The following is a 14,692-nucleotide window of genomic DNA, read 5'->3' on the forward strand; positions in this document are numbered from 1 at the left end:
TGATTATAGCTGCCCTAGTGGATGGAAAGTCATACTATGGTTTTTTTTTTTTTCTTCTTTTTAAGAAATCTCCACACCCAACATGGAGCTTAAATTCAAGACCCCAAGATCAAAAGTCTCATCTCCAGCAACTGAGGCAGGCATATGCCCTGTGATATTGTGTTTGTGATATGCATTTTCCTAATGCCTAATGATGTTGAACATCTTTTCATGTGCTTATTGGCCATTTATATATCTTCTTTGGAGAAATGTCTGTTTAAATATTTTACTCAGCTTTTAGTTGGGTTGTCTTTTTATTATTGAATAATTGAGATATTGATAGATACATTCATACATACATACATTCATAATATATTTTGCAAATATTTTCTTCCATATTATGAGTTGTCTTTTCACTTTCTATATAGAATCCATTAAAATACAAAAGTTTTTAGTTTTGATGAAGTCCAATTTACCTATATTTTCTTTTGTTGCTCATACGTTTGATGTCATATTTAAGAATCTATTGCTAAGGTCATGAGATTTACCTGTACACTTTCTTCCTAAAGTTTTATGATTTTAGCTCTAAAATTTAAGTCATTGACCCATTTTGAATTCGTTTTTGTATATAATGTGAAGTAAGGATCCAGCTTCATTTTTTTTTTACATGTGACTGCCCAGTTGTCCCAGCACTATTTGTTGAAAATATTATTCTTTCTTCTTTGAATTCTTTTAACTTCCTTACTGAAAAACAATGACTTAAATATATGGGTTTATTTCTGGACTCTCAGTTTTATTCCACTGATCTATATAATTCTCATGCCAATATCACACTTTCTTGATTGCTATAATTTTCTAATAAATTTTAAAATCAGGATATGTGAATCCTCCAACTTTATTTTTCTTTTTCCAAGATTGTGCTGGTATTCTGGGTCCCTTGCATTTTCATATGAATTTTAATATCGGATTGCCAAGTTCTCCAAAAAAACTATCTGCGATTTTCACAGAAATTGAACCAAATCTGTAGATTAGTTTAGGAAATGTTACCATCTTAACAATGAGTGCTCCAATTCATGAATATGGTAAGCCATTCCATTTATAAAGTCTCTTGCAGGATGCCTGGGTGGCTCAGCGGTTGAGCATCTGCCTTCAGTTCAGGGCATGACCCTGGAGACCCGGGATTGAGTCCCACATCGGGCTCCTTGCATGGGGCCTGCTTCTCCCTCTGCCTGTGTCTCTGCCTCTCTCTGTGTGTCTCTCATGAATAAATAAATAAAATCTTTTTTTAAAAAAAAGTCTTTTGAAATATCTTTCAATGGTGTTTTATAGTTTTCAGTGTATACATCTTGTACTACTTCTTTTAAATTTATTCCTGAGTGTTTTTATTATCTTTCGTGCTTTTTAAACAGAATTGTTTTGTTATTTTTCACTTTTCGATTATCCATTGCCAATGTATAGGAATACAATAGATTTTTGTATATTGTTGTATCCTGCCACTTCACTGAACTTGTTTAACAGCTATAATTTTTGTGTGTGTGGATTCCTTTAGGATTTTTCTATTTATAAGATTATGTCACATGCAATATCATTTTGCGGCTTCTTCTCCAATCCAGATGACTTTTATTCCTTTTCTTGATTAATTTCCCTGATTGGAAGCCCATCCCAATATCGTAATATTGAATAGCAGTGATGAGAGCAGATATCTTTGTCTTGTTCCTGATCCTAGAGATGCAAGCTTTCATTCATTCACTGAGTTTTTTTGTTGTTGTTTGTTGGTTTGTTTGTTTAAAGATTTTATTTATTTGAGAGGGAGAAAGAGAGAGAGAGAGAAAGTGAGCCCAAACAGGGACAGTGGCAGAAGGAGAGGGAGAAGCAGGCTCCCCACTAAGCAGGAAGCCTGACATGGGGCTTGATCCCAGGTCTCCAGGATCATAACCTGAGCTGAAGGCAGACACTTAACTGACTGAACCACCCAGGTGCTCTAGTCTGTCACTGTTAAGTGTGATTTAGTTGTGGGATTTTCATGCCTTAAATGTTAATCTTATCCAGTGACACCCTCAATAGATACATCTAGAATATTAACCAAATGTCTGGGCACTTCATGGTCTAGTCAAGTCAATAAAATTAACCATCACATCAGTTATCACTGTAACAAAACAATACAAACATATAAAAGATACAAATCATCTCCTTTCATTCCTTCTTCTCATCACTCATCTTTTCTACAATATTCCCCTTTTCATCCCCAGAGAATGCTTTTATATATATATAAAAGTTCTTTCCATATTTTTCTCTATGCTTTTATAAGCACACATATCACACACACACACACACACACACACACACACACACACTTGTGCTAACATTTCCTTTCCCCAAAAAAGGAATAATACTAAATTCAGAAGTTTGCACTTTGAAAGCATAACAACAAGAACAGTAGAAAGTATATCTTTCTGGAGAAAGAAATTCTATATACCTTATTCTTCCTATTACACGCTCAGTATATAAAATACTGTAAGATTTAATGGGATACCCAACAGATAAATTTCTAAAAATTTAAAATTAATGAAAAGATTTCCATATGGTTTTACAGACTCTCCATTCCTTGAACACACTTAGACCCATGCAACATATCCTTTCAATAGGATAAAGTAGATTTTTAATATATCTTTATACCTAACATCATCAACTAATTATAGATAAGAAATAAAAATTTAACTTCTATGAAGTTCATTTTCTGCTGTAATTATTAATAATGTAAAGCAGGATCTAAAAATAGATTACCTGAATCAAAAGAATTACAGCTCCAAAAGAAAGCACATAATTAAAAATGATAAAGCCTGCATAGTTAATAGTCCCATACATGTCTAGAACTGATTAGGCATGGAAAAAAATTCTAGTGCCTTGAAAACAATCCCCCACACCTAGTCTTCACTTTCTCTCGACAAGCATTTTGCTTGGCAAGATCCTACCCATCCCACGATGCTCAATTCAACTGTCACATTCTGTGAGATGCTTTCCTTCAATGACCCGCCCACCATTAAATTAGTCATTTCCACATTTGTGCTTTGGTGGCACTCTCCTGACACTGACATTATCCCGGTTAATCCCACTGTGAGTGTCATTTGGGTTTGAGTTTATCTTGTTTCCTAAGCTGTCAGCAAAATGTGGGAAGGTCCCATGTGGTCCCTATTCCTTTGAGCACACATGAATACACACATATACACAAATGCACAAACACACATACATAGAGCAAGATAGGGAACTTGTCGGTCAATTCCACTATTTCTATCCTCCATTCTTTCCATTATATCTTTCCTTTAAGTTTTATATATCTGGCTTTCCCTAAGTGTATTTGTTCTTTTATAACTTGAATGGATTGTTTTATATGTCTATTTGTCTCACTGGTTTAATACAGAAAATATTTAAGGTTTTAAATTTGCTTCTTCATAAAGTTTTGGCAGAAAAATAAAATATTTTATTGTAAGCCATTCCAGTTGGCATTACTGTCAGGCAATTCTGTAATGTCAGTTTTAATTTCTCCTTTGACCAAAGAGGTTTTTAGAGGATATTTTCATTTATTTGCTTTTTGAGGTCAAAATGGTGGGGCTTTTGAGATTATTATTCATTTGTGATTTTACTGTATCTGGGTCAGAGAATGTGGTCTGCACTACTTCTATACGCAGAACTCAATGTTTTGTCTGTAGCCTATTTTGAGAGCCATTTGGAAATAGGGGACAAACTAAAAAAAGTTTGCAAATTTGACCCAGCGGTTATGCACCTAAAATTTATGCTATGAGTGTAACTGAAACAATTCACACAAAAAGTGAATGTACACAGGTATTTGTCACAATGCTGTTTATTATGATAAAATTGGAATTCTTCTAAGTATCTCCCAGTAGGAGACTGATTACCTAAAACATGATGTATTCCTATTAAGGACTTCCTATTAAGGTGCCACAGGAGCAACAGTGGACACACTGACCTGGTCAAGCCTCAAAAGGACACAGTAAGACACCCAAGTCTAGTGGCTACCAGTGGCTTCCCCACACCTATAGGCTATTGAATTGGTAGATGGGAGTATTTGGCCTTCTGGCCTGTATGGTAGGCGAGTATTGTGTTTTCTTTGCCCTGGATGGGAGACATTGCTTCAATGATGCACTGTGGGCAAGCTTTGGGATTACAAACCATTCTTGGTCACACCTTCATATTCACCGTGTTAAGAGTCCACCAATAGGGAACACTTGAAATGTATCCAATCTGCAGGTTCACTCACCATGCATCCAGAAGGTTCATATCAACTATACAGGCTGCAAGAAAATAAGAAGCGCTACCAGACAAAACAAAAGACATTTGTTTAGCAAGTTCAGGAACATTTAAAGTCTCACCTAAGGGAGGGAGAGGGCGGGACCAAGTCCCAGAGCTAGTTTATATGACTGCTGCAACTGTGCCTTTAAAACTCTTACATCCATTCCAGACTTCTCATTAGCCTGAGGTTTGTGCTTTTGCTGCACTGGAGCAGCTGAATCCATTCCAGATCTTGCATCAGCCCATCAGGCTGGTTGCCCTTCTGAAAGCAGTGGCAGCCCCTAATTTCCACACATCCCTGTAATTTTATCCTTCTCCCTGCTTTCAGCTCTAAAGCAGAAGCATACTCCTGAATTCTGGGGATCTTTCAACCAATCGCCAGCAGTCTTTGGGCCCAAGGTTTTTGTTTTTTTGTTTTTTTTTTTACTTTTGGGTGCCACACTTGGGGTCTGGCGGTTCCAGCCCAGTCCTCCTGCCTCTTTATGGGATGCCCAGGCTGCCTCACCACAACTAGGAGAGCTGACACCAGGGTTCGTGCTGTCCACTCCCAGGCCTGCCCTGAGACTTGACAGGAGGCCCTGAGAATCACCTGAGAGTGTTTCCTGCCTCTGGGAGGCCCAACTGAACGAGGCCATTTCCAAAAACAATTAGCAAGAGACAAAGTGGAGTGTGACCTCCAACGTAGGTATCCTTCAGGAGCCCAGGACACACACCACCAACACCATGAAATATAAATACAAAATGTTGGGGGAAGGTGTTTACAATCTAAGAAGGAGGAGAGAACACATGACCCCTCTGCCCATCTCACTCCCCATCGCAGCTGGAGGCTTTCATTCTCCCAGTGGAGAGGTGCACTAGGCTGGGCAGAAGAAGGCTGGGCACATCCCAGAAAGGGCCCAATAGAGAGGCCCCCTAAACTATGATGTTTTACATATGGGGGTGGGGCCCAGCTAGGCCACCATTCAGCAGGAGCCTCTAGAACTCAGTATGTGGTGACTACTGTCCTGCCTTCCAGCAAACTCACATCTGCTGAGGCAGCTAGTTGGTAAACCCTGACAATGAGGGAGAAAATGAGCCTCCAGAGCCCTGTGGCTTGTCTCTCTCCCATCAAACAGTAAGGGGGTGTCTCTCAGCTTCTAAAGAGTAATAGTGTCAAAGCTGAAACAGCAAGCCCAGTGCTCATCTTGATCTCCTACAGGCCTGAGCCTGACCTTTACCCATAAGATATGAATGAGTGTCTGAGGGATTTAGTGGAATAGTGGATGGGAACCTGGAAGCCTATGAAACTACAATGTAATTGTCTACAGGTAGGGCATTGTGCACTACTCTACACCATGGACCCAATGACACTGGGGTTCCAAGGAAAACATGTAAGTGTATTTATTTCTCAAGTGTTACCTATTGCTGAGACAGTAGAGAAATCTTTTTTTAAAAAAAAATGCACGTATACACTCTTCTTTCAGAACTTTGTGTTTCATTTTTTTTTAGGATTTAAAAAAATAAAAAAAAAAGATTTTAAAAAATTATTTATTTATTTATTTGTTTGTTTGTTTGTTTGTTTGTTTATTTTAGAGAGGGGGGAGAGGAGCACAGGGGAGGGAAAGGGACCAGCGGACTCTCCACCAAGCAGAGAGCCTGACATGGGGCCGGATCCCAGGACCCTGAGATCATAACTTAAGCCAAAACCAGGAGTCAGACCTATGCTCAACGACTGAGCCACACAGGTGCCCTAGAACCTGTGCTTTCCAATCTACCATAGGAACATTAATGGCAAGCAAATTCGATTTTAGTGAAACCCTTCTGTGCCCTTTAAAGAGTAGCATCCAAAATAATTAGCAGACTTGGAAGGACCGTTTCTGCCACCCCGGCACCTGGAGCCCTCTCCTTCAATCTTAGCCTGGGGAACCCAAAGAGCCAAGTCCCAGCTCCCTGTTCCTATGCCTTGGGCAGCCATCATCTTGTAGGTATTTGGGAAGGAAGTGGTAATAAAAAGCCACAGCCCAGGAATGGGCTCTCCTGGGCTTCCTCACTTCCACTGCTCCCCTAGCCTCCTCTACCAGCTTCATCCCATGTTGGGGAGAAAATTGGAGCCTGGGTTGAAACCACCTCTTCAGGAAGCACAGGCTGTTGCACAAGAGGGCTGGCCCTCTCCAAGGTGTGAAATGGCAGAGGTTGGCAGCCTGGGAAAGAGGGGCTAAGGAAGATAGCAGGAGTTTTGAACCTCACTACCTGGGAGAAGCCAGTCTTCCACCTGAGCACCCCTTCTGCCTTCCAGTGAAAAAAATAGCCATTTAGAAAGACATAAAAAGCACATATTTCAGTATACATTTTTTTCCCTTTTGCCTTAGATTCCAACATAGCTTGAACAGCACTGTGGAATCCAGTTTTGATTTAAAATTTTGGTATTCTGTTCATTAGGGATTTTTGCATTAGCTTTTTTAAAAATACTGCATTAAACTATTACTTATCTTGATTATTGAGGGTTTTTTGGCACACCCCCCAATATTGTGGCCCAGGTAAGTACCTCTGTGGTCTTACCTTAATCTTGGCCACAGCAGTAGGGTAACATCAGACTTCTGGTTTTCTCGTTAGGACATAACTGGAGCAAGTCCAAAGGAAAGAAAGGAAAATGCAATAGGGTAGCAGAAGCAAAGCAATGTAATTAAAATTCTCCCCAACTTTTGGACTTAAAACGAGTTAAACAGCTTATCTGAGGGAAAAAGTGAGACAAACATGAAAAAGAATCAAATGCCTTAAAAAAAAAAAAAAGAATCAAATGCCTTATAAGCATTTACCTATAGACACAGGTATGGTCTCTGGCAAACAGAAATGAGTGTTCTGTCTTCATACACTCAACCTGAATTTGAATTTTCCACTTGAAGAATGCCATGCGGGCCCTGGAGTTACAAGACCAAAAAAGAGTGAGAGCTTCCAGTCTGATGAGAAAGACCAGTAGGCAACAACCAACAGGAATCCAACTCCATGAATGTTCATAAATAGTTTGGAAGTACAGAGATTTAAACAGAGGTTCTTTTCTTTTAGTTTTTGTGGTTTTTCCTAGAGGAGTATCTCATTTGTATTTGTGGGATTTGAACTTATGGAGGTGAGCGTGTAACAACATGACAAGGCCTATGCCATTCAAAGATTTTTACTACATTTCCCCAGAGAAGGGGGCACATTACACCATGCGGGGCCACAGTGTAAGCATCAGGTTTTCTCAGGATACAGAATCAGGAGCAAGGGGAAAGTTTAGGCCAGGGACTTTATTGGGGTTTCCACCGGGAAGGCAGGGCAGGGCAGAGTAAACAGCTTAGGACTGGCTAGTTTGAACAATACATGGTAGGCTTTGGGCTCTAACGGTGTCCTCTAGCTGCCTGGTACTTGGCCCTCAGATGATTTAGGGCAGGGGAATTATTGGCTTGGTGTGTGAGAATTAGTTAAAGGGAGTGGTTGGCTTGCATATGAGAGGTGTGCTCTCAACCAAGTTGTTTCCTATCTTTAGGAATTAGCACTAGGAGGGCAGTCTCTCCCCTGACAGCAAGATTTTTAGGGTTAAAACATCATAACATACAGAAAATTAAAAACATGATTAATACATTGTGTGATGGGGAGAGAAGTTATAAGTATTAGACAAAATCATAAATATAAACCATTAATGGTATGGTGAATTGAGAAAATAGAGTGCTTTGGCGTTGGTGGTGGAATTATTTCCATTTTTCCAAATAGTTGGGAGGAAACCTTCTCCAGGATATGGAAATGTTTGGAAAACTTACTAATGGATTTGTGCACAGGCTTGGGAAATTAACATTTATTGAATATCTAGCCAGGTACTTTACACAAACAAGGTTTCATTACCGTCCATAAACCACTTTAGAAGAGGAATGGTTTTTAGAAATGAGTCCACAGGAGGATCCCTGGGGGGCTCAGCGGTTTGGTGCCTGCCTTTGGCCCAGGGCGCGATCCTGGAGTCCCGGGATCGAGTCCCACGTCTGGCTCCCGGCATGAAGCCTGCTTCTCCCTCCTCCTGTGTCCCTCTCTCTCTCTCTATCATAAATAAATAAATCTTAAAAAAAAAAAAGAAATGAGTCCACAGGCTCATATAATTTAGGCATAGTTAGCTAGTCCACTATTTCATTTCTAGTAAAATAAATGACAGACATGTGACTTTCAGGTCTCACTGGGCTGCCCAAAGTCGCTTACACCAGTCTGCCTTTGGAAAAGGGAAAAGAAGGATTCATCCTTAGCTTACGATCGAAGACACTTCTCCACCCACACTTTAATAGTGGCAAAGCTAAGCATGGGCCATCCCCGTGCCTCAGTGATGCCCACTGGCAGGCTCGGCTCATCTCTTTATACACCCAGGGTACTTACCCTCGGGGATTAAACCTTGGGGGGTGAGGGGATCCATTGACTATACACTTTGCATTGCCTTAATAGGCTGAAAAATCACCGTGACGACCGAATTGAGAGCGGCTGACGTTCAGATCCGGTACTTGTGCACCTTTTACTCGGGGAAGGGGTTGAAATTATGCCCTTGACGACCATTTCCCCCTATTCAGAAGAGGAGCCTTGCACCTCTGGCTGATTCCCCACTCCGCCCCTACTGAGCCCACAAGGCTCAGAGCCACCTTTCTGCTAGGGACAGGTGGGGCGAGGGAGGGAGGCTGAGAGGGAAAGCGAACAGTGTCTAGGTTGGAAAATGAAGAGAAGCTAGGATGGGGCGGGGGGGCCAAGGACGGAGAGGATTTAGGGCCTGGCTTTGAGGATCCCAGGTGTAAAATTTCGCAATGGGGCTTGAGAGAGAGAGAGCCAAGCAGATTTGGGAACAAAGAGCAAAAGGGGTCCGCGCTGGGCAAGTTTGGGGACCGGAATGGGAGGGGGGAGAACAGGAGCTGTGACGGGGAGCAGGCGGGCAGCCCGCGGACCTCGCGCGGCGCGGCGGCGCGTGGATCCCAGCTGCAGCGCGTCCCTACGGCCCTGGCGCTGGGCCCGCGGGGCAGGGGGCGGGGCCTCGCCGGGATCCGCCCCTGGCCCCGCCTCCGTGGGCGGGGCTTTCCCGGCGGTTACATAACAAACCTGTCGGAGCGGCCGGGGAGCGGCTCGGGCGGTGGCGGCGGGGGGCGGGGCCTGGGCGGGGCGGGGGCGGGGCCAGGCCAGCACCGGGCCAGGCAAGATGGCGGCCATGGAGACCCAGTCGGCGCCGCTGACCCTAGAATCGCTGCCCACCGATCCGCTGCTGCTCATCTTGTCCTTCCTGGACTACCGGGACCTAATCAAGTAATGGGACGCCGCGCGCGGCAGGGGTGGGGCGCGGGGTGGGGGGGACAGTGAGGCAGGAGGCCGGGGGGGCCGGCGTGCGCCCAGGACCCGGACTCCCGCGTCAGGGCCGCCCCGATCCCGCAGAGCCACCCCCGGGCCTGGGCGAGCCGCGGGCGGAGGGCGCCCCGCCCGCAGGGCTTCCTCGGGCCCGGGGCCCCGCGCGGAGGAGGGGCGGGGAGCCGGGGAGCCGGGGAGCCGGGAAGCCTCTCTCCCAGGCCTCGGCCGGGCCCAGGGCTCGTAAGGTGCGGAGGTCCTGCCCCCGCGGCCGCCCCGCTGACCCCGGCGCCCCGGCCCCGCCCCGGACGCCGAGGAGCAGCCCCGGCCGGCCCCGCGCTCTCCCCCGCCTGGGCCCGGGGCCTGCGGGGTCGCGCGCCCGAGTGGGCAGGTGAGGCCCCCCCCGCCGCGGACCCTCAGGTGCGACCGCCGTGTCACCGCGATGCTAGCGGGGCTCGCTCTCCGACACCTACGCCTGGTAACCGTCGTGCTGTCAGCCGTCCCCGTCACGGTTGCCCGTTGGGTTCTGTGTTTTGGTGGTGACTTCCGGTGGTGCGATACAGGTGACCGTCGTCTCCGCCGTGCGCTCTGGGGTTTCCCGCATCGCCAGCATCCGTTCCAAAAATAAAACCCCGGTTGCTGCTTGAAGGGTGGTTAAAAGCCGGGTTCCTTCCGCGCTCGGGACTGGATGGTGGCAGACATGGCGCTGTTTACACCCTTGACAGCTGGTGGCATGGCTCTGTCTTTTCTTGTGCCACCATATATTTTTGCAGCGGAGGCAAAATCGCCCTCCTAAGGATCGGTAGGCGAGACTCGTTTTGTGTTTTTTGTTTTTTGTTGTTTTTTTTTGGGGGGGGGGGGATTACCAGTTTGATTCTCACCATTTGAGGACTGTGCCCTGTGCTATCAGAAATTCTTTTAGAAAGACAGTATTATTAGATGCATTGACGTTGGGTGGTTGGCCTAGCTGAGTGGTGACGGAGGGAACACTTCAGTTTCTGGCTGCCATCTGTATTAGGACCTGTAACTTTCTTTTTTTTTCTTCTTTTTTTTTCTTTATTTTTTTTTTCGAGAAAATAATTTTCTCTCTCTACCCAGGCTTGTACGTAAAGCAGAGAAATAACGTTTGTCTTTTCTTTTGGAAAAGGCAGTTCCAAGAGCAGACACTGTTTTCCTCTGAAATGTTTTTGTTCCTGTGGCCTCTTAGAAATGTAACAGGCGCGCATACATTGCTGCCAGAGTGATTTTCTTTCTTTCTTTCTTTCTTTCTTTCTTTCTTTCTTTCTTTCTTTCTTTCTTTCATTTATTTTCCTTTCAGTGATGCAGTGTGCACTGTTAATGTGAATTTAATTTCCTTTCCTTTCCTTTCCTTTCCTTTCCTTTCCTTTCCTTTCCTTTCCTTTTCTTTTCTTTTCTTTTCTTCTTTCCTTTTTTTTTTTTCCTAAGACATATCTGGCTGCCAGTCTCCTTAAAAACCAATGGGATGGTGCTCCTTGTTTGCAAACTATAACCTAAACTTCTGGGAGCATTTAAGGTCCTTATCAATTTGGCACAGTCCGCTCTAGCCAAATCAGACCTATGCCAGCACACCATACACTTATTTTGTTGTTGTTGTTCTGTGGCTTAAGCTCATGCCCCTGTCTGGAATGCCTTGTCTGCCTTCTTTGACCCTGGCAAGATGGAATTTTTTTTCCCCAATTTGTATTTATTTATGATAGTCACAGAGAGAGAGAGAGAGAGAGAGAGAGAGAGAGGCAGAGACATAGGCCGAGGGAGAAGCAGGCTCCATGCACCGGGAGCCCGATGTGGGATTCGATCCCGGGTCTCCAGGATCGCGCCCTGGGCCAAAGGCAGGCGCCAAACCACTGCGCCACCCAGGGATCCCTGGCAAGATGGAATTTAAAGACCCTCCTCTCTACCTTCTTCCTTCCTCTGCAGAGTTTATTTGCCATACCAGATAGATTGTGCATGTCTTAAAAGTAAAGACTGTCTTGTTTATTTTAGTATTCATCATTTATCCAACAGATTTTTTTTTTTCAGTGCCTGCTGTGTGTCAGTTGGTTAAATGTTGGGGATATAATAGTGAACAAGACAGATAAGTCCCCTCTTACGAAGCTTACAGTCTTGTGGGCAAGATGGGAAAGCAAAGTGCATAATTACAAGACATGCTATGAAAGAAAGAAATTCTGTAAAGAAATGAGAGGGAGGGATGATCAGTTCAAATTGGAAGGAGTTGCCGACTATGAAGGATGGCATAGAGCAGTCCTGGCAGAGGGAACAGTGTATTCAGAAGCTGATTGGACAGTAGCGTAGCCAGGACAGGTGCTAGAATGGTGTTGCAGGAGGTTAGTGAGTGACTCACAGGCAGAGTGCCTTGAGAAGAGACTGGTGAGATCATGCAGGACCTTGAGAGCCAAGATGAGGGGGATCAGATTTTATTTTATTATTTTTTTAAAAGGATTTTATTTATTTGTGAGAGGCACAGAGATAGAGAAGCAGACATAGGCAGAGGGAGAAGCAGGCTCCCCACAAGGAGCCTGATGTGGGACTCGATCCCAGATCTTGGGATCACGCCCTGAGCTGAAGGCAGACGCTCAACTGCTGAACCACCCAGGCATCCCCAGATTTTATTTTAAATGCTTTAGGTAGGAACCTTTTTGTTCTGTTCAGGCCCTCAATGGATTGGATGAGGCCCACCCACGTTGTCCACCATTTCAAATGCTGATCCTTTCCAGAAACATCTTCACAGACACACACGGAAATAATGTTTAACCAGCTATCTGGGTTTTCCTTGGCCCAAGCAAGTTGACACATAAAATAAACCATCACAAACAGCATCGAATTTCATCTACAGAAAAGTTTGTAGTGTACTACAACTTCAAAGTTTCCTGCACTATTCACCTCCACTTTGCCAAGTGTCCTGCCCACTGCTGAGCTCCAGAGTTGTAGAGCTGACCTGGATCAGGTCGGATTGGAGTATCTATTGGGGGATCATTGTATAGTATTGGCTGCACAGTGTGAATCTCCCCCATTCTAGGGTGATTTGTTGTGTTCATCCTGAACCCATACTGTGTATCAGAACTCTATGTGACACTTCTTAAACATACACATGCTCAAGATACAGATCTTAGCCCAAGCCAACAGAGTCACAATGTCTAGAATAGTAGTTCTCATCCTTCATGTGCATCAAAATCACCTGTGGGGCTCATTTCAGAGATTCTTTGATATCACTTACCTCTTGGGATAGTGGAGAAAGAAGGATCAAAAATTGAGGGAATGGAACTGGAGGGATTGACAGAACTGGAGGGATTCCTATGTTTGCAGATATTTGTGTGGGCACCTCCTGAGCTTAGCAGAAAAGGATGAGGATGATGTTTGTGGAAAATCTGAAAATCAAACAAAGGCTGTTTTGTTTACCACGAGTTGCTTTTTCACATGCCCTAGTCATGGCCTTGACAAATCCCGTGTGATTTAAGATACACTTAATTGATTATCTGTTGCCCAGCTGAGATCCTTGAGTATTAACTTTCTATAACTTGTGATTCCTTTTCTGAAAGGATAGATGTCCTAATTTCCATTTTCCTAATGGGAAATGGACCGGAGCACTCATGTATTAGAAAACTCTATATAATAAGAAAATTTTTTATTTCCAATATTCCATTTTTTTCAGCAGCTGATACTAACTTGGATCACTACAGACAGTGAATCAGAACTATTATGAATCTGAAGTATTTTATAGATGGGCTCTCCAAGAGTTGCTATAATTAAAATTGATTTTGGCTGCACTATTTTTTTCCTTTAAGAAAAAATTGGAACAAAACAGACAAAAGGTTTATGTATTTAATATCAAATGTGTCACAGATCTTAAAACTAATACCATTTTGTTTACACCTGAATAACATTTTTTTCCTATACGTAGAAATGCTGTCCCAGCAGTAAGTGTAGGAAAACTCTTTGATTTGAAATTAACTCCATTGGTTTATATGTTTTATAGACTTTCATATGAAAATTACAGTTGTAGAGGTTTTGGAGTTTGTGAACTCAAATAGTTAAGATTTCACCACTCATGAGGTAATTATACCAGCTAACATGCTAAACAGGTTTTAGAAAATTGCTTTACAAAATATTGCTTCACAATTATAAGGGTGGAAAGTAGGAAATAAGAAAAGTAAAAAGAATGAAACAAAACAACATTGAATATTTTCATCTTTATTTCTAAATTGTTTTCTTGTTTTCTTTTATACTAACCATGAATCTGGTTACTGCCAGTTGTTGCTATGTCAGTCGAAGACTTAGCCAGCTATCAAGTCATGATCCGCTGTGGAGAAGACATTGCAAAAAATACTGGCTGATATCTGAGTGAGTATTCAGGAAATTATGTATTTTTGAAATTCGGCCCTTGGCCTCCATAACACTAGTCTGTCCTGATTCTCCTCTCTCACCCTTGTCTCTTTATTTCCTTTGATGGCTCTTCTTGTGCCTGCCAGTAAATGCTGGTGTTCTCTAAGCTTCTGTCCTTGGGCCACTGCTCTTCTCCCTCTATGAATTCTGCATGCACTGTTGCCGTTATAGTGGCTGCTTGTGTGCTCCTAACTCCAACACCTGACCGTCTGTCCCTGATATCCCCACCGAGATCACACCACCTGCTGGACCTTTCCATCGGATGACCCACAAGGACTTTCTAAGTTCAGTAAATGTTAATAAATTTGACCAAATGAAAGTATAGTTGGCAAAAGGTGACAGCTGGGAAAGATGAGAGGTAGGGTTGCCAATATCTTTTTCTTAGATCAAGGGGAGTGAAGTAGTGACAAGTTGGCAAAGTAAGAAGTAGAAGTCTAAGTATGTTATTTAAAGCTGCAAGCTACCTAATAGAACTAAATATGACAGGGCTATCAAACACTGAGACAAGGAAGACTAGGGAGGAAGAAATTTTAAGGATTGCCAGGAACTGATCTTTTACCTTGGGGTGTCATCAGTAGATAGATGTAAAATCGATCAATCAAGTCTAGAGGCATAAACGTCTAGAATTACAGAGATAACTTCCAGAAATAATGAAAAGTTTCTTTTGAGGGATTGGGCTTAGAATAGGGAA

The 14,692-nt window shown here is 43.4% G+C and overlaps 1 protein-coding gene across 1 annotated transcript in view; it reads left to right on the top strand.

Annotated features, from left to right (window-relative positions):
* Positions 1–9,418: 9,418 nt before the first annotated feature.
* FBXO3 (F-box protein 3) overlaps positions 9,419–14,692 on the top strand; it is a 30,535-nt gene continuing 25,261 nt past the window's right edge. Inside the window, exons 1-2 of the mRNA XM_038563057.1 lie at positions 9,419–9,564; positions 13,870–13,959. Of these exons, the coding sequence (XP_038418985.1) occupies positions 9,461–9,564; positions 13,870–13,959 (194 nt within the window). The 5' untranslated portion in view covers positions 9,419–9,460. The remainder of the gene's footprint in view (positions 9,565–13,869; positions 13,960–14,692) is intronic.

Source organism: Canis lupus, chromosome 18, assembly GCF_011100685.1.
Source record: "Canis lupus familiaris isolate Mischka breed German Shepherd chromosome 18, alternate assembly UU_Cfam_GSD_1.0, whole genome shotgun sequence".
In the NCBI taxonomy this organism is placed as follows: domain Eukaryota; kingdom Metazoa; phylum Chordata; class Mammalia; order Carnivora; family Canidae; genus Canis; species Canis lupus.